Source organism: Chlamydotis macqueenii, chromosome 20, assembly GCF_036417535.1.
Source record: "Chlamydotis macqueenii isolate bChlMac1 chromosome 20, bChlMac1.mat, whole genome shotgun sequence".
In the NCBI taxonomy this organism is placed as follows: Eukaryota; Metazoa; Chordata; class Aves; order Otidiformes; family Otididae; genus Chlamydotis; species Chlamydotis macqueenii.
In genome coordinates, this window is record NC_141575.1 from 8,731,629 (window position 1) to 8,745,530 (window position 13,902).

Here is a 13,902-nt window from a genome sequence, read left to right on the forward strand (position 1 = left end):
ATGGCGGCTGGTGGAGCGGCTGCTGCCCGGTCACGTCAGCGGGGTGCGAGAGCGGAGCGAGCGCCAGATTGCTGGCTCTGCCTTTCCCCTGCCCAAAAGGGACCAGGTCTGGCTCACGGGAAGGTGGCAGAGGGACGTGGCATGTCCTGCCCACGTGGGCAGCATCCAGTCCTTCTCCCAGTGCTGACTGGGAAAAACCCTCCTGTTACTGGTGTCGGTCTCCCGGCATCGCTAGCAGCAGAAGAACCCAGGGCAGCTCGGTGGGAGAAGTGGTTGTGCTGGCAAAACCTCTTCCTACCCCCCTGTTGAGACCCTCCCAAGGGCACCGCATGGCCAGGTTGGGGCACGGATGGGGCAGGAGCCACGTGCCGAGCTCTCGGCATCCCTCCGGCTCCTGCCAGCCACCTCTCGTTGCGGTGATTAAGGATTTCAGAGGGCAGAAGGCACTGCTCATTTTCTATTCTCCTGCCAAGAAGTGGGGAAATTGTGCTTCTGCCTAGAATAAAGGATTTTTTAAAAACAGTAAAATATTTTAATGGCAGTTTAAAGGGCCACTGTCAACCCCCAGAGGCCTTTTTGCTTTAAAATCTGCAAGAATTGAAGAACTTCTGCCAGTTAAAGTCTGCATTGCTTTTTTAAGCATCCGTCACTCCTTGGGGGGTCTGGCGGCTCCAGCATCCCGCACCGGCTCCAGCTCGGGGAGGGAGATGCCGGGTGAGCCACGAGCCAGCCCTGCTCCCTGCCACGGCTGTCAGTGCCAGGGCCGTCACGGCGAGCTGGGGGAGTGGGTGCTGAGGGAGCCGGACCCTCACCATGCAACGGGGTCCTGAGTGCCCCCCGAGTGCTCCGTTCCCCCCGCGCCGCTTGTCTCTGCTGGGTTTGCTTTGAAGCAAACGCTTGAAGTTCACCGTACTGCACTGTGTAGGTGTCCCTGGGGAGAGCAGCTTCTGCGTTCGGAGATTTCCTTTGTAAATACATCGCGATACATCTGTAAAATAGGTTACTGCGGGTAGAAAGCGTCTTCTTGCATTCACGTCGCAATTGGCACTATGGGGTCTTGAGTCTTGACACGGGCAATAAGGAACCAGCAAAATCATGAGTGGTAAAAGTCCTCGGTTGCTTCTGGTGACCCCAAGCAGAGCGCTTGGGCCGGGAGCGGTGGATGCCGGCCAAACCCGGCAGCTCTGCCACAGAGCTCCCAGCTCCCTGCTATTGCCTCCCAGCTGACAGGACTTTTTTTTTTTTTTTTTCCCCTCTCTGTTGCTTGCAGGTGGGATCGGGTTTGGACGTGCCAAAGGCAACTCTGGCTCGGAGGCAGATGATGAAACCCAGCTAACCTTCTACACTGAGCAGTATCGGAGCCGGAGACGAAGCAAAGGTACAAAAATGACTTGCGAACGGTGATGCAAATGGGTGTAAGAGGAAAAAAGAGGTTGAGCATCTTGACTGTTTCCGTGAGTGATGCTGCCTGATTCTGCAGGGCCCTACGTGAGGGCTGCAGTACCAGTCTGTAGCAGTAAGGACATCCCAGGATGTGCTGTCTGTGTGAAACAGCGCCGTGCGGGAGCCATAAATAGCATTTCCCAGTGATGCTGCTGAGGTTCTGGGTTTCTTTGGTGGTTTCTAGTATCACTTACATTACACGTGCCCTGGCACTTCCCTAAAGCTGTGCTGGCACATGGTGGCTGTGTCCATCATTGGTCTGGCGCCAGTGCAACTGTCAAGGTTGCTCACCTTGGCAATCCCTTGCTCCCAACTCCTGTTTTCTGCCCTTTGTTTTCCATGCAAAGCATCCTTCAGATGGAAATTTTGCAGCCTTCCTCTCAGCACAAAGGCAATTAGAAGGAACAAATTCAAAATGAGGGCTGGGGCAGGGATTTGCAGACGAGAGTCCCTTCAGGCTTTTTTGTGAGTTAGAGGAGCTGAGAAACTAAAATATCATTCGCACGTTGAACTTCGTGTCTGTATTTCCTCTGGTCACATCACGCGGGATATTTTTTGTTTGCGATCCTCGGACCAAGCTGTTCGGCATAGTACAGGACAAAACTTGCTGCTGCTGCGTTTGAAAAATCACTCTCAGGAAATAACTACGTTGGGAAGCAATTTAAAAATTGCACAGTGGGTCTGCTCCCTCCATTTGTTTTCTGTATTAAGCCGGGCATCGGCAGAGCGCAGCATGCCAGACGGATGCCCGCGCCCGCCGCAGCAAACGCGGCCCCGTTTGTTTCAATGATGAGGCGTTCCGATAAAAGCCCGCAACGCGTTTATTTGGATGTGAAATTACCTCAACACCTCTGATCAGCTTGATGATTGCACATGGGAATAAACACGCGCATACATAGCGGTGTGTTGCATTTGCTCCTGCTGAAAGGCAGGGCAGTCAATTTTTTTTTTTTTTCCCCCTGTTTTTTTGTGTGTTTTAGAACCACAAGAAATTCTCACCGAGTTTGAAATCAGCTTTTGATGAAAAGCAGGGAGAGAATTAATGAGTGAAAGTTAGCTACTGCAGGATAAACATAGCGCGTTACAGGTAAAGTGATCTGTGAGAGACGGGAGAAATCGTTGTGTTGCAAGAAGAGACAAGAGAAACGGTCCTGAGGAGCCGGCAGCACAGGGGGAAATCTTCCCAAACGCTGAGGTAGTTTTTTTAATAACAAATTGGAAATGCTGGGCTGGGTGAAAGTCCGTGGCTACTTTAGAGAAAGTTGCTGAAGACTGGGTTTTTTTTTTCCAGCTCCCACAAGGGTGGAGAGCAACAGCACACCTGCAAGGTGTGGAAAACTGTGTTTGAATGAAAAGCAGGTAATCTTTGCTTTTCCCCCACCTTGGTGCCGTTCCCCGTGAGGTCCAGTACGCTGCCGGTCTCTCGAAATGCTCCTGTGCTGTACGCCAGGTACAAAAGATGCTCTTATTGACATATGATTTGGCTTTGGGCTGTTTGTTTAAGCTTCCTTGTAGGGCAGATATAAAGGAGTAGATAAATAGGATGAGTTCTTTTCTTTTTCTTTGAATAAGCTGTTGTTCACCTGGGCAGCTTTGATGGCTGGATTTGAAGGGGATTCAGGAGGAAGAGCTGCCTCGCACGGTTGCGCCGAGCTGGCTGTTAGATCTACGCTAGCGTTTGAGTGATGCTGTGAGAACCTGGTTTGTTCGTGTTCAGTGGTGGCTAACAGAGGGAGTTGTCTTGCGTGAAGTCCCCATTGTATTTCCCCTCCTGTCTAGCTAAATTTTGCCATCACTGCGTCCTTGAAAGGAATTTTCCATTATCCTTTCATTGACTCTTCTCTCCCTCGTGGAAGGAAAGCAATAGCTTAGTGGGAAGTCACAGTACCAAACTCATAATTACAAGTTCAGCAAAGATCCATAATTGGACGAGCTCATAACTCTAATAGAGAAGGATGCGTCGTCAGATACGGTTAATTCTTACAATGATGTTCCCGTATCGATTTTGCCATGGTTGCGTGTCATTGCAGGTGCCTTGAGATAGTTATCAGGTCCGAGGAGAGAAATTCCTCAGGGTTTCTCTTCTCAGATTAGGTTTTGCAGGATGGAGCCTGATTACTGATCCTGTCAAGGCATTGATCCCAGGCGATGCGGCGGGATGTTTCCATTTAGGTGGTGTGTCGGTTCGGTTTTACTTTGGGCTTTGTTGAAGCTGGCTGGTTAAGTGGTCATGGGCTTTGTTTGTCTCCTGTAGAAGAAAGACTGCAGGTTTCATAGTGCCTTGGCAAGGTTTATCAAAGGGACGTTCCCATAGGTAAATATCGAGTGAGGGAGAGCTTGTTCTGGTAGCTGAGGAGCAGCGGACTCGTTGATATCTGGTTTTTCAGTTCTGGAGTACGCGGAGAGGTAAATCAGTCTGGGCACAGAGCAGGGACAGCCGAGACGTCACCTTCTGTGGTCCCAGCACGCCGCACCATGTATCTTCCCGGCTTCTAGGTCTATGGGATCCCTTTATGCTTATGTTCCCCTGTCTTTGGCGAGTCTCCAGAGAAGTTAGGGAAGGGGAGAGTTTAAGAAATAGTGCAGAAGAGACTTTCCCGTGGAGCCTTGGGCCTTGTCTGCTGCTGGGCTCAGCCCCGTCTCTGGGATTTGGGCTGGGAGAGGCAGGGCTGGTCACTGGTGCCTGTGGGAAGCTGACTCATGCCAAGAAGTGCTCTGTTCATACCCATCTCCAGTGAGGCATCCCTTTTCCTCATCCACACCAGACCGTGCAGAGCTCCATGCTGGGAGGCTGGAGGAACCCTCGGCTGGGGCTGGCTGGTTTGCTTCTTCCTGCTGACCCTCCGTACTGAATCCTTGTGATTTTACAGAAATGAGATTTTCTTGCAGCCTGTTCACGACAGGTTTGTGCACTCCAGGACTCTGCTTACTGAGGGGGGCTGCCTCTCCCCTCTCTTGTTCCCCTGGGAGAACTGGGAAGTGTGGGAGCCTCCTCGCATGCCGGCCATGGTACGTGGATGGCTCTTGTCTCCAGGGCTGTCGGTTGTTGCCCCTTTCACCAGCGCTGAAGTCTTCATGAGAGAGAACCTACCAGTGTTGTAGAGATGCTGATCCACATCCCCAGCTGCCCATCTGATAGCAACCTTTGGTACTTGCTCAGTTCCTCTCTTCTCTTGAGCAGCGTGGGATGTGTTTGATTAGGTTCCCCTCTGAGTTAGCGAGGAAAATATTAGTAGCAAAAACCCCCCGAAACGAGGAGGCAGAGCCCCTTGCACAAACGTTGTGTTGCGTGGTGCATCTCTCCTGCTCCGGCTCCCTTGCTCTGGGGTGGTGGTTGCCTCCTGCCCAGCAAAATACATTCAGGTACGGGTCTAACTGCAGCCCGGAGCTCCCCAGCGTGAGTGCGGTGCCTGCCCGATGGCTGTTCAGAGAGAAGGACGGGAGAGGAGAAAAGCAGCAGCATCCTGACTCCAAGGCCGTACCAGACTCCCTGCAGCGGTGGGCTGGCCCCCGTGCTCTGCGCTGCCTGGCCGGCCGAGGACTCGCTGGGGGGGAGTGGGGAGGCGTGGGTCAGCCTGCCCCACCGCCGTCTGCTTCCTCAGGCCCCCCAGCGGCTGCTCCGTGACTCAGAAACGTTCCTGCTCTTTTAAAGCCCCTTCTAGGAGCAGGTTTCTAAGGGACAAATGAAGAGTAAATCAGCATCACATCGAGTCTGCAGGGCAGATGCTCTGCAGCTGCCTGGGTTAGGGGAAACTGAGGCAGGGAAAGCGATGGTGTCGTACATCACTGTGAGAGGCTGAGCATCCCTACCCCATTCATCTTGGAGGTAGAGAACCTCTGGCCCCTTCTGCAGCCTGGCCGTTGTCTGAGCCCCTGGGACCTGCCGGGGTCCCCCCGGCGGCTGGCGAGCCCCTGGGGCTGGGGCTTGGGCTGCTCTTGCTCCCCTCGTCCGGCAGAAAGCTCGGGTGCAGAGAATGGCTGGGAACCCTGGTAGGAAGCGGGACGCCGGGTGCGAGCGCGAAGCTCGCTGTTGATGCGGTGATGTCGAGATGTGCTGGAGGGTGCCCAGCGCAGTCACCCAGCTGGAGTCTCTCAGCCAGCGTCCTCAGCTGGCTGCTGCTCTTCAGGCAGGCTCTGGCGTCTGCTTCAGCCCGCGCTGGACCACCCCAACCCGCTCCTCCGTGCTCGGGTCTGGGTTCGCCTCACCCCTTTCGACGTCGCCTCTATCGCAGCCTGCTAAAAGAGGAGGGGGGAGCACCCCACCCTGTTTCCGTGCATAGCTTGCGTTCAGGTGGTACCTTCCCAGGAGAGGCCCCCAGCACCCCGGGGAAGGGAGGACGTGGTTTCGGGACGCTCCTTGGCTGAGGTCTCTGCGAACAAGGCACCTGGTTGTTTCCATAGCACACGGTGATGGTTTAGACAAATTAGCAGTGTCCAATTATGTACCTTGGATTGGTGTCAGCCACGCGTGTGTGCGCCGTGCTGGCTGGCGGAGTCTTCTGAGGGCTGTTAGAGAAATGAGAAGCTGAGCTTTGATCTGTCTCTGTATTTGCTGTTTAAAACAAGGCCTTTTATAAGGGAATATTAGGTATTCGGAGTCTGTTACATATGAGGTAGCTTGGCTTTGATCCTCTCCTGTCTCCAGAGGCAGCAGACACTTACTGTTTCACGGGGAGCTAAACGAAATGCAGAATGGAATTTGGGTACCGCTCTCTGTGCTCTGCTGGTTCCCCTGGCCCCGCCGGCGCTGAGCGGACGTCGCGGGCAGCGTATCGCCCCGTCTCTGCCGCGGTCCTCGGGGAATCGCCCCTTGGGTCAGCACTGGTTTTGGCTTGCCATCCCAACAGCCTTCAAACTGGGGGAGATGCTGTTGGGAATCAAATGGGAGACAAAGGGCGATAAAGGAAATGTGTTGGTTTGGGTTGGTTTGGCACGTGGAGCCGAACTGCAACCAGTGAGGCCAGGGAAGAGCACCCCAGAGGGGACAGCGGGTGTCCCGTATGACCTGGACATCTCCAAATCCCTGGGGATGAGATACCTCAGGAGACAAGTCTCATCTTCACCTCCTGGAGCGCTGGGGTCCATCCCCCCCACTCCCGGCCGCACCCCTGCAGCACAGAGCGTCGCGATATCCTGGGGCCGCTCAGGAACGCTGACAATTTCCAACCTTTCTCAGCTCTCCAAAGCTCTGTCACGGATGCTGGTTTTCCACCGAGCAAACAAACGTGGGGCTTTTGCATGATGGCTCACTTTGCTCGCAGGGCGAGCGGGCGCCCACCCAGAGCCCCTCTCCGTCCCCCTCAGACATCCCTGTGCGGGGAAGCGGGGCTGGGGTTCGCGATTAAAGCGGTTGTGGTGCCACGGCAGCCGCGGGCTCTTTAACTTCCCCGGACTGCGCTGGAGATAACGGCTTTTACATCTGTTCCTGGAGGCGGTGTGGGTCTTTCCCTTTATTTATTTATTTTTTGGGTTGTATCTGATACAGCCTCAGCGCGTAATTGAGTGTTTGAGAGTGAAAAATTATCTCTCCGGCTTGGCCCTTATCTTGACAGCAAAGCAGCACTTTTAATTTAATTTTGTTCAGAGCATGCGGGTAACAAATTTCACTAATCGTTCTGCTGTCGCCCTCCGCATGGTAACGAGTCTCTTGTTTCCCAGGAAGCGGAACATAAACACGGAGCTGGATGCGGGCGGGAGGAGGGCGAGGGTTAGCGCCGGCTGGAAAATGAAGACATGTTTCGGCGCTGATGCTCAGCGCGCCCGCGATGCGATGGATTTGTCTCCCGGCGGGAGGATTGGGAGGAGGCAGAGGGCGGTGGACGCCACACTGCGCTGGTGAAGCTCGTCCTTGCGTGATGCTTGACTGCGGGGGGAACTGAGGGGAGGGGATGTGCCCCAACCCCAGGGAGCTGCTGCAGAGCGGTGATTTTTATTCCCACCTTGTTGGACCGTTTTGCATCTATTCCAAAAATAACGGAGGGGAGGGAAGGATGGTTTGGGGTTTGTTTTTTTTTTTCCCGTGCCTGGCTTTGGAGACCCCAGCCCAGTTCCCAGATCCCAGGCAGCAGCCCGGCTCCGCCTGCGGGATGGCGATGGGACAGCAGGCAGGGCCTGGATGGGCAGAGTGGTGGAGGTCCACCAGGTGCTGGGGCACCTTCTGCCAGTCCTGAGCCCTCCCCAGCAGCCCGAACTCTATTACCTCTCCCTCCCCATCTCCAAAATCAGTTTAGCTGTCTGCCAAGCCCTTCGCTCGCTGAGCGCGATCCTCCCTGGGCTGTGACTCAACGTGAGCTGTTTCATAGATAATGATTACTTTTTCCCCCTTTTTTTTCCTGTAGGAATAATGTTTTCGTTACGCTGTACTGAAAATTGCTTTCCCTCCTCCTTGAAAAGAAGCCTTCCACTCAGTTTTGCCTTTGTGTTTGTACATTGTAAAATTGAGACTCATTGGGAGTTTAAAACAAAAAAAAAAAAATCAGACCTTAATTCCAGGAGAAGTGTTTCCATTGATTTGCGTTAAAGAAAATTCCAGTGCAGGCAATCTCTGCCTGTAGATAGGTAACTGTTTCTTTAATGTGATTTTATCTCAGCTGATTCAGCGCCAAAAACATGAAAGCAAACCTGACTTCATTGATTTTAATTGTCCATGTCCAGAGAAATGCAAAAAACGCAACCGAGCCAGGAGAGCAAATTGCGTTTGCACAAATTCTTCCCCCTTTACTGTGCTGGGGGAGATAGAAGACGTGGGCAGGAGAACTTACGCGTGGTGGTGGGGCTGGAGGTGGTGACCCTTGCCGTGATGGAGTTGGTGGGTCAGCAAAGACCAGCACGTTCACCTGTGCCACCTTGGTCCTCTCAGTTTCCCCTTCCGTGCCTGGCCTTCAGGGCTTTTCCTTTTTCTAAGCTTCCCCCCTTCCTCCTCCTCCTCCTCCTCCTCCTCATGATTGAACTTTGCTGGTGATGTCTCCCTCCAAGCTGCAGGCACAATCTTTTAGAGAAAAGGGGGGAGCACTGCTGGCAGCCATACAAATAGGATGGAAATACATTTATTCAGTACCCGAGGCATTAAAACTCCAGGAGCACGTGAAGCGAGCGGCGCAGGCTGCAGTGCACGCTGGAGCTGAGCCGCCCAACCCTTGGCCGTGCCGTGGGGTCCGGCAGCCTGACCCCGGCCTCTCCACGGTGGCCGTGCCACCCCTGGGCATCCTCCTCTCCTTGCCCCACGCCCCAGCACTGCCTTTTCTACGGCTCCCTGTGCCGTAGCAGAGGCCGCCTTAGCTAATTGCTAGTGGGTAATTCATAAATGTTAACAGTATTAATCTGATTCAGCGTGTGCTTAGCGAGATCAAATCCTCTCTAAATCCAGGAGTGTCTGATCTCACTCTTCTGCTGCACAACGCAGCCGTCGTTCCTCCTCGCTTCCCCCCGTCGCCTCTCGTGTGCCCTCTCTGCCTTCTTAGAGGTGAGAGGGGTCTCCCTGGGGGTCTCCCTCGACACGGGGGGAGCAAAGCCAGCGTTTTGGGGCTGAACCCCATCCTGCTGGCTCTGGGGATGAGCCCTGACCCAGATCCAGGCTGTGGAAGTGGGCACCTTCACTTGGGCGTTGGCCAAGGCAACGATGGAGGAGGTCCCTGCTGGAGGAGAGGCCGAGGCCGGGAGCTGTAGAGAAGGTACGCAGCGAAATGCCTGCTCCTGCCCTCACTGTGCTGCTCAGATGCTGCCTGGGTGGGGTTCGTGCATCAACATCCATTCCCATCTGGGGTAAGAGGCGCTTGGGCAGTGGTCCATGAAGGCTTGGTGGGGTGCGGGAGAGCTGCGTCTGGATGGAAGGAGGATTCCCCATGGCGTGCTGTCCCATCCCATACCACATGTCTGGTGTGCTGGAGACAGCAGGGACCATCCCAACATGGAAGGGGTGGGAAGGCTCTGGTGTGGGGCAGGGAGGGGACCCGGGCAGCACTGCTCTGCAGCAAGAGCTGCCTGCCAATGCCGCGGCTCGTCTTAATTGGCGTTCGCTTTGATTCGACATGATCTCCTGCTTGTAAAACACCTTGAGATGTTTCTGTGTGTGAGGCTGTCCTGGAAACGCCGTTGTACCGTATTAATGAGCCGCTGTTGGAACATACAGAAGAATCATTAGAAGCGCCCAACTCCTCTGACGCTCCAGCAGCCGCGGCGTGCGTTGGGAGCAGCGCCGGGATGCTGGGGACGCGAGATGGGCTGCGGTGGGCTCGCTGCTCGCCCCTCATCGGGCGGTTCTCCACGCGCCGAGGCTGCGCCACGCGTTGCTAAGCAGTTGGGGCGCTCACTGTTCTCTGGCTCGGTTTCCCCATCCCTGTCTTCCTCGGGTGGTAGGAATACATTTTAATATCGGAGTAGCCGCGAAGCATTCTGCGTTATGCTATTATCTCCAGGGGGGGCGGGGAAGATTGCGAAGCACTCGGTGTTTAACACCCACATATGGCTAACACCATGAGCGGTGTGCTGATAAAGATGGGGTAATTAAAGTTTATTTTTTTTATAGACTAATCTCCCAAGCATGTATTCATGAGCCTGATTTAGAAACATCATATTACCGAGAGCGCGGGATATTTGCATTGCTCGTAAATCCATACGTGTTCTGAACATACCCTTTTTTTAAAATTTTTTCCTTCTTAAATTTAGGCAGCACTGCCGATATTAAAAAAGAAACGAGCTCGGAGTTTTGTTGCGTTTCTTCCTCCTCTTGTCCTTTAGGTGGGCAAGGGAAAGAATACAAAGCGTCGAGTAATTAACTGCACGAGAAAGTGATATTTCAGAGGAGACACGGTGCGTTTGGAGGGGCTGTTTGCGGAGTGTTTACACCGGTGGCTTTGAATTTATCTTCACCTTGCAGCAGGTGCGAAGCCTTCGGGGGAGCGTGGTGCTTCGCAGGCTGTTTCTGAGCTGTCTGCGCAGGGACCCGCGTCTCCCCCGGGGGGCGGGAGCTGGGCTAATTGGCACCAGTGCTAAAGGGGAAAAAATCCTGAGTGGGAAAGGTGGTGGTGGCAGGAGCCCCTCTGACCACATTCCTGGCTGTTCCTCTTGTCTTCCAGTCTAATTAAGTTGCCATTAATTGGATCGCTAGAAGGAAGCATCTTGGGTATGATTCTGCCCTAAACCGGAGCAGTTTGCCTTTTGTTTGTGTTTCTCTCTCCTTTGCTCTTGCAGGCAGGAGGGAGAGGTTATTTCTCGCGGCTGGGGAAGAAGTCATTTCTTCTTATTCTTCATCCTCGTCATGTGTCCTGCCTGCTGCTCTGCGCTCCTTGGGCACAGGCTCCCCGGGTCTGCCTCCCCTGGGAGCCCCTGTGGGCCATCGACTCTGGGGAGCAAGTTTGGTCTCAGCCATATGTGGTTGTCACATCCTCTTGGGCTTCTTGGACCCCACAAGACCCAAATGAGGACTCACCCAGTGTGCTGAGGACCTTGGGGCTCCTGAGTCCCATTAACTCTCCATGACGGTCTTGCATTCCTCCTCTCAGACTTTCTGCTCTTGGTAAGGGAGGTGGATGCCAGCTTGTTTGGTGGACTTGGGTTTGCAAATCTGCACCTTAAACAGGGACAGAGCAGGTTTCAACCACGTAGAGCCCCCATCTGCGACGCTGTGGTTTATGTGGTGCTACCTGAGTTGGGTTTGGATCCCCTCCGTGGGCCAAGGAATGAATGTTCTTACCTCTTGAACATGAGTGTGAAGCCTCGGTGAACCTGTTGAGGGTGGTTTGGTTAGCAGTGGCTTGCTAAGAATACGTATACTTGTGGTTTTGGAGGCCTGGCCTGAAGCTGTTTACCTCCAGATGGGTGTTTAAACATGGCACAGAAATTCTACTGATGGAGCATCAGTGGTCTGAAGAGCAGGCAGTGGGATGGAAAATGGGAGCCGTGTCCCTCTCTTCAAAGACCGAGGGAAGGATCTGCTTTTCCAGCAGCCTCCCTTCAAACCCAGCAGCAAACTGGCCGTGAGCAATAAAGAGCTGAGCTGGAAATCCAATTTCTGTTCAAGTAGAAGACCCGTTATTTTGGTTCAGTGGGTCAAAGCCAACATCGGGCAGTTCTAGGGGTCAATAACGAGTGCTGTGATGGAAACGAGCAGGGAAGGTAGTTACGGGAGACTTGTAACACATTGTCCCTTTCCTAGGGCAGCCAAGCTCAAACTCATTGAGCCGTAACGAGCTTTTTGCTGTTTCAGACTCGTCTGCCCCTCTCCTCTTAGGCCTAGGGGAAGAAGCAGCCATGTGCACCAATGGGCATGGGAGCTTCCAGATCCATATTCCTGCAGCTCCCCTCTGACTGCAGGATGGTGGAAGCTGCCACCATACCTGGGATTCCGGCTCTTTGTGAAGAGGGGATAATACTCGTCTAACTCAGAAGGGATTTGTGATTTAATGTTTGCAAAGCACTTTAAAGACCCTGGATTGAAAGGTGATTTATAATGGTAAAATCCAGTGTTCTCTGGTCTATTGTGTACTTGGCTGTGTCCAATTATCCTGATGGAGGCTTTTTTCCTTCTTTTTTCCTTTTTTTTTTTTTTTTTTCCTCTCTTTTTTTTCTTCTTACATTCATGCAGTAACTGCAGGCGAGCGCAGGGTTTGCGGCAGGCACGGTACGCCCAGCGAGAGGATGGGTTTGTCTCCCAGGGAGGTGCTAACTTATGCTGATAATATGAATAAAGATGGAGAAGGAAAAATGGGATGGCAAGGTGAAGGGCGCGGGAGATGGGCGATGAAGCTGTGAAATAGGGGTGGGAATGCTGTTTAGATGGTGCGTGCATAAGGAAATAAAAAGATATTTTATAAATAATCAATTTGCATCCCTTTGATGGTCGCAGTATTTTCCAGCAGATCAGCCACTTCCCTTGTCGTGTAAACACTGGTTGGAGCATCCACTGGTCACTCTCCATCCCGCGGCAAGGGATGCTTTGGTGGGGCACCCTGCCCTGCCTAGAAAACGCTGGTCGTGCCGCGGGCGCAGCGCGAGATCCCTGCCCCGGCACTGCCATCTCCAACAGCGGCTTCGGTCGAATTACGGGGCGTGCGAGTGCAAACTTGCTGGATGGATTTCCCATTCAATTTTCAAACTGATGCTTTTTAAATCACATCTTGCTGGTGAGATGGCGAGGGCCAGGGAGCAAGGGAGGAGAGACTCAATTGGCTTCCAAAAATAAGTGAGTGTCCTCACCTGAATCCTGAGCAGGGGTGCAGTCAGGTCTTCTGGGAGCTCGGCCATCTCAGCCGCGCTGTCGCAGATTGTGCAGTGGCTGGGGTTAATTGCCGGGCTGTGCCCTCTCCTTGTCATTGCCGTACTCCCCATGGTTTTTAATCGGCATCCCAAGCAAACGGAGAAGGGAGCTGGCTGCTCTGCGAGGTGTCTGTCGTTAGCTTCGAGCCCCAAGCCATGGTCTCCAGGGCTGCTCCCTTCTACAGGTGTAGATTCTGTAGGTTCTTGACCTACATCCAACAAGAGCATCTGAATCTCCTGAGGCAGCCAGGTCTCCCAAGTTGTATTGCCCAGCTTCACCCCTGTCCTTGCGGAGTTTGGGGGTTGCTCTGTCCCACCCAACTGTAGTTGACAGAGGTTCGGTCATCGTAATGCCGCGCTGCTCCATGAGGGTTTCCCAGGGATTTTATAACTGCTGCTAGCCTCTCGAGGCCTCCGGATGCTCGAGCTCCTCGTTGGCTTGTTGACTTTCACTTAATACTTAAAAAAAGAAATCCAAATAAGATAGAAACCACCAACCAAGCCTGGATGGATGCGCAGATCAGAGCAGAGCCATGGGATGATGAGATCTTCCCAGCCTCATGGGATTATTCCTGGGTGCAGGCATCCATTAACCCTGGCGCTGGGCATGTGGCCGTTGAGACAAGGGGTGGCACTCTGAGTGACCCACATGCCGTGCTGGGGACCAGGCGGGCTGGGCGTCTGCTTCGGCGGCTGGCTTTCGAGTGTCAGAAATCCTGAGCTGCTTTGTGGGAGATGCTGTGCGCCTCTGCGCCTGACAAAACAGAATTTGTTTTGTAATATCTCCTGCCTGTCAAACGCGGCTGGCTCCGTGGGTTGCTTTGTTGTTCGGTGTAGTGCCCCTGTGATGGCTGAATATTTGTATATATTTGTGTAAACAATTAACATACGTCAGAGCTATGTAACAGATACAGGTGTGGATTTCTCCTGGTGTAAAGTGAAAGCAAATCATGCCATGGTCCAGGCAGCCCTCAAATTTGGCTTAATTTTTTTTTTTTTTTTTTGACTTGACAAGATTTGCCAAATAAACCAGTGCTGACAAGTGATGGTGGCTTTGCCAGGGGAGCCCGGCAGGGGCGGTGAATGGCTCCGGAGTTGGGGCGTTCCCAAGGAGGGGGTCTGTACAGGGCTCTGAGCAGGTTTTTTCCCCTCCTTAAGGAAAATATAGTCCCCAAGATGGATGTAACTCAGTGAGTGAAACAACAA

At 53.3% G+C, this 13,902-nt stretch overlaps 1 protein-coding gene across 2 annotated transcripts in view; it reads left to right on the forward strand.

The window, feature by feature from the left end:
* Window positions 1-13,902, forward strand: part of ASTN2 (astrotactin 2) — a 329,274-nt gene that overhangs the window by 106,125 nt on the left and 209,247 nt on the right. For both annotated transcript variants that reach the window (XM_086763491.1, XM_086763492.1), the window contains exon 5: window positions 1,271-1,378. In XM_086763491.1, the coding sequence (XP_086619617.1) occupies window positions 1,271-1,378 (108 nt within the window). The remainder of the gene's footprint in view (window positions 1-1,270; window positions 1,379-13,902) is intronic.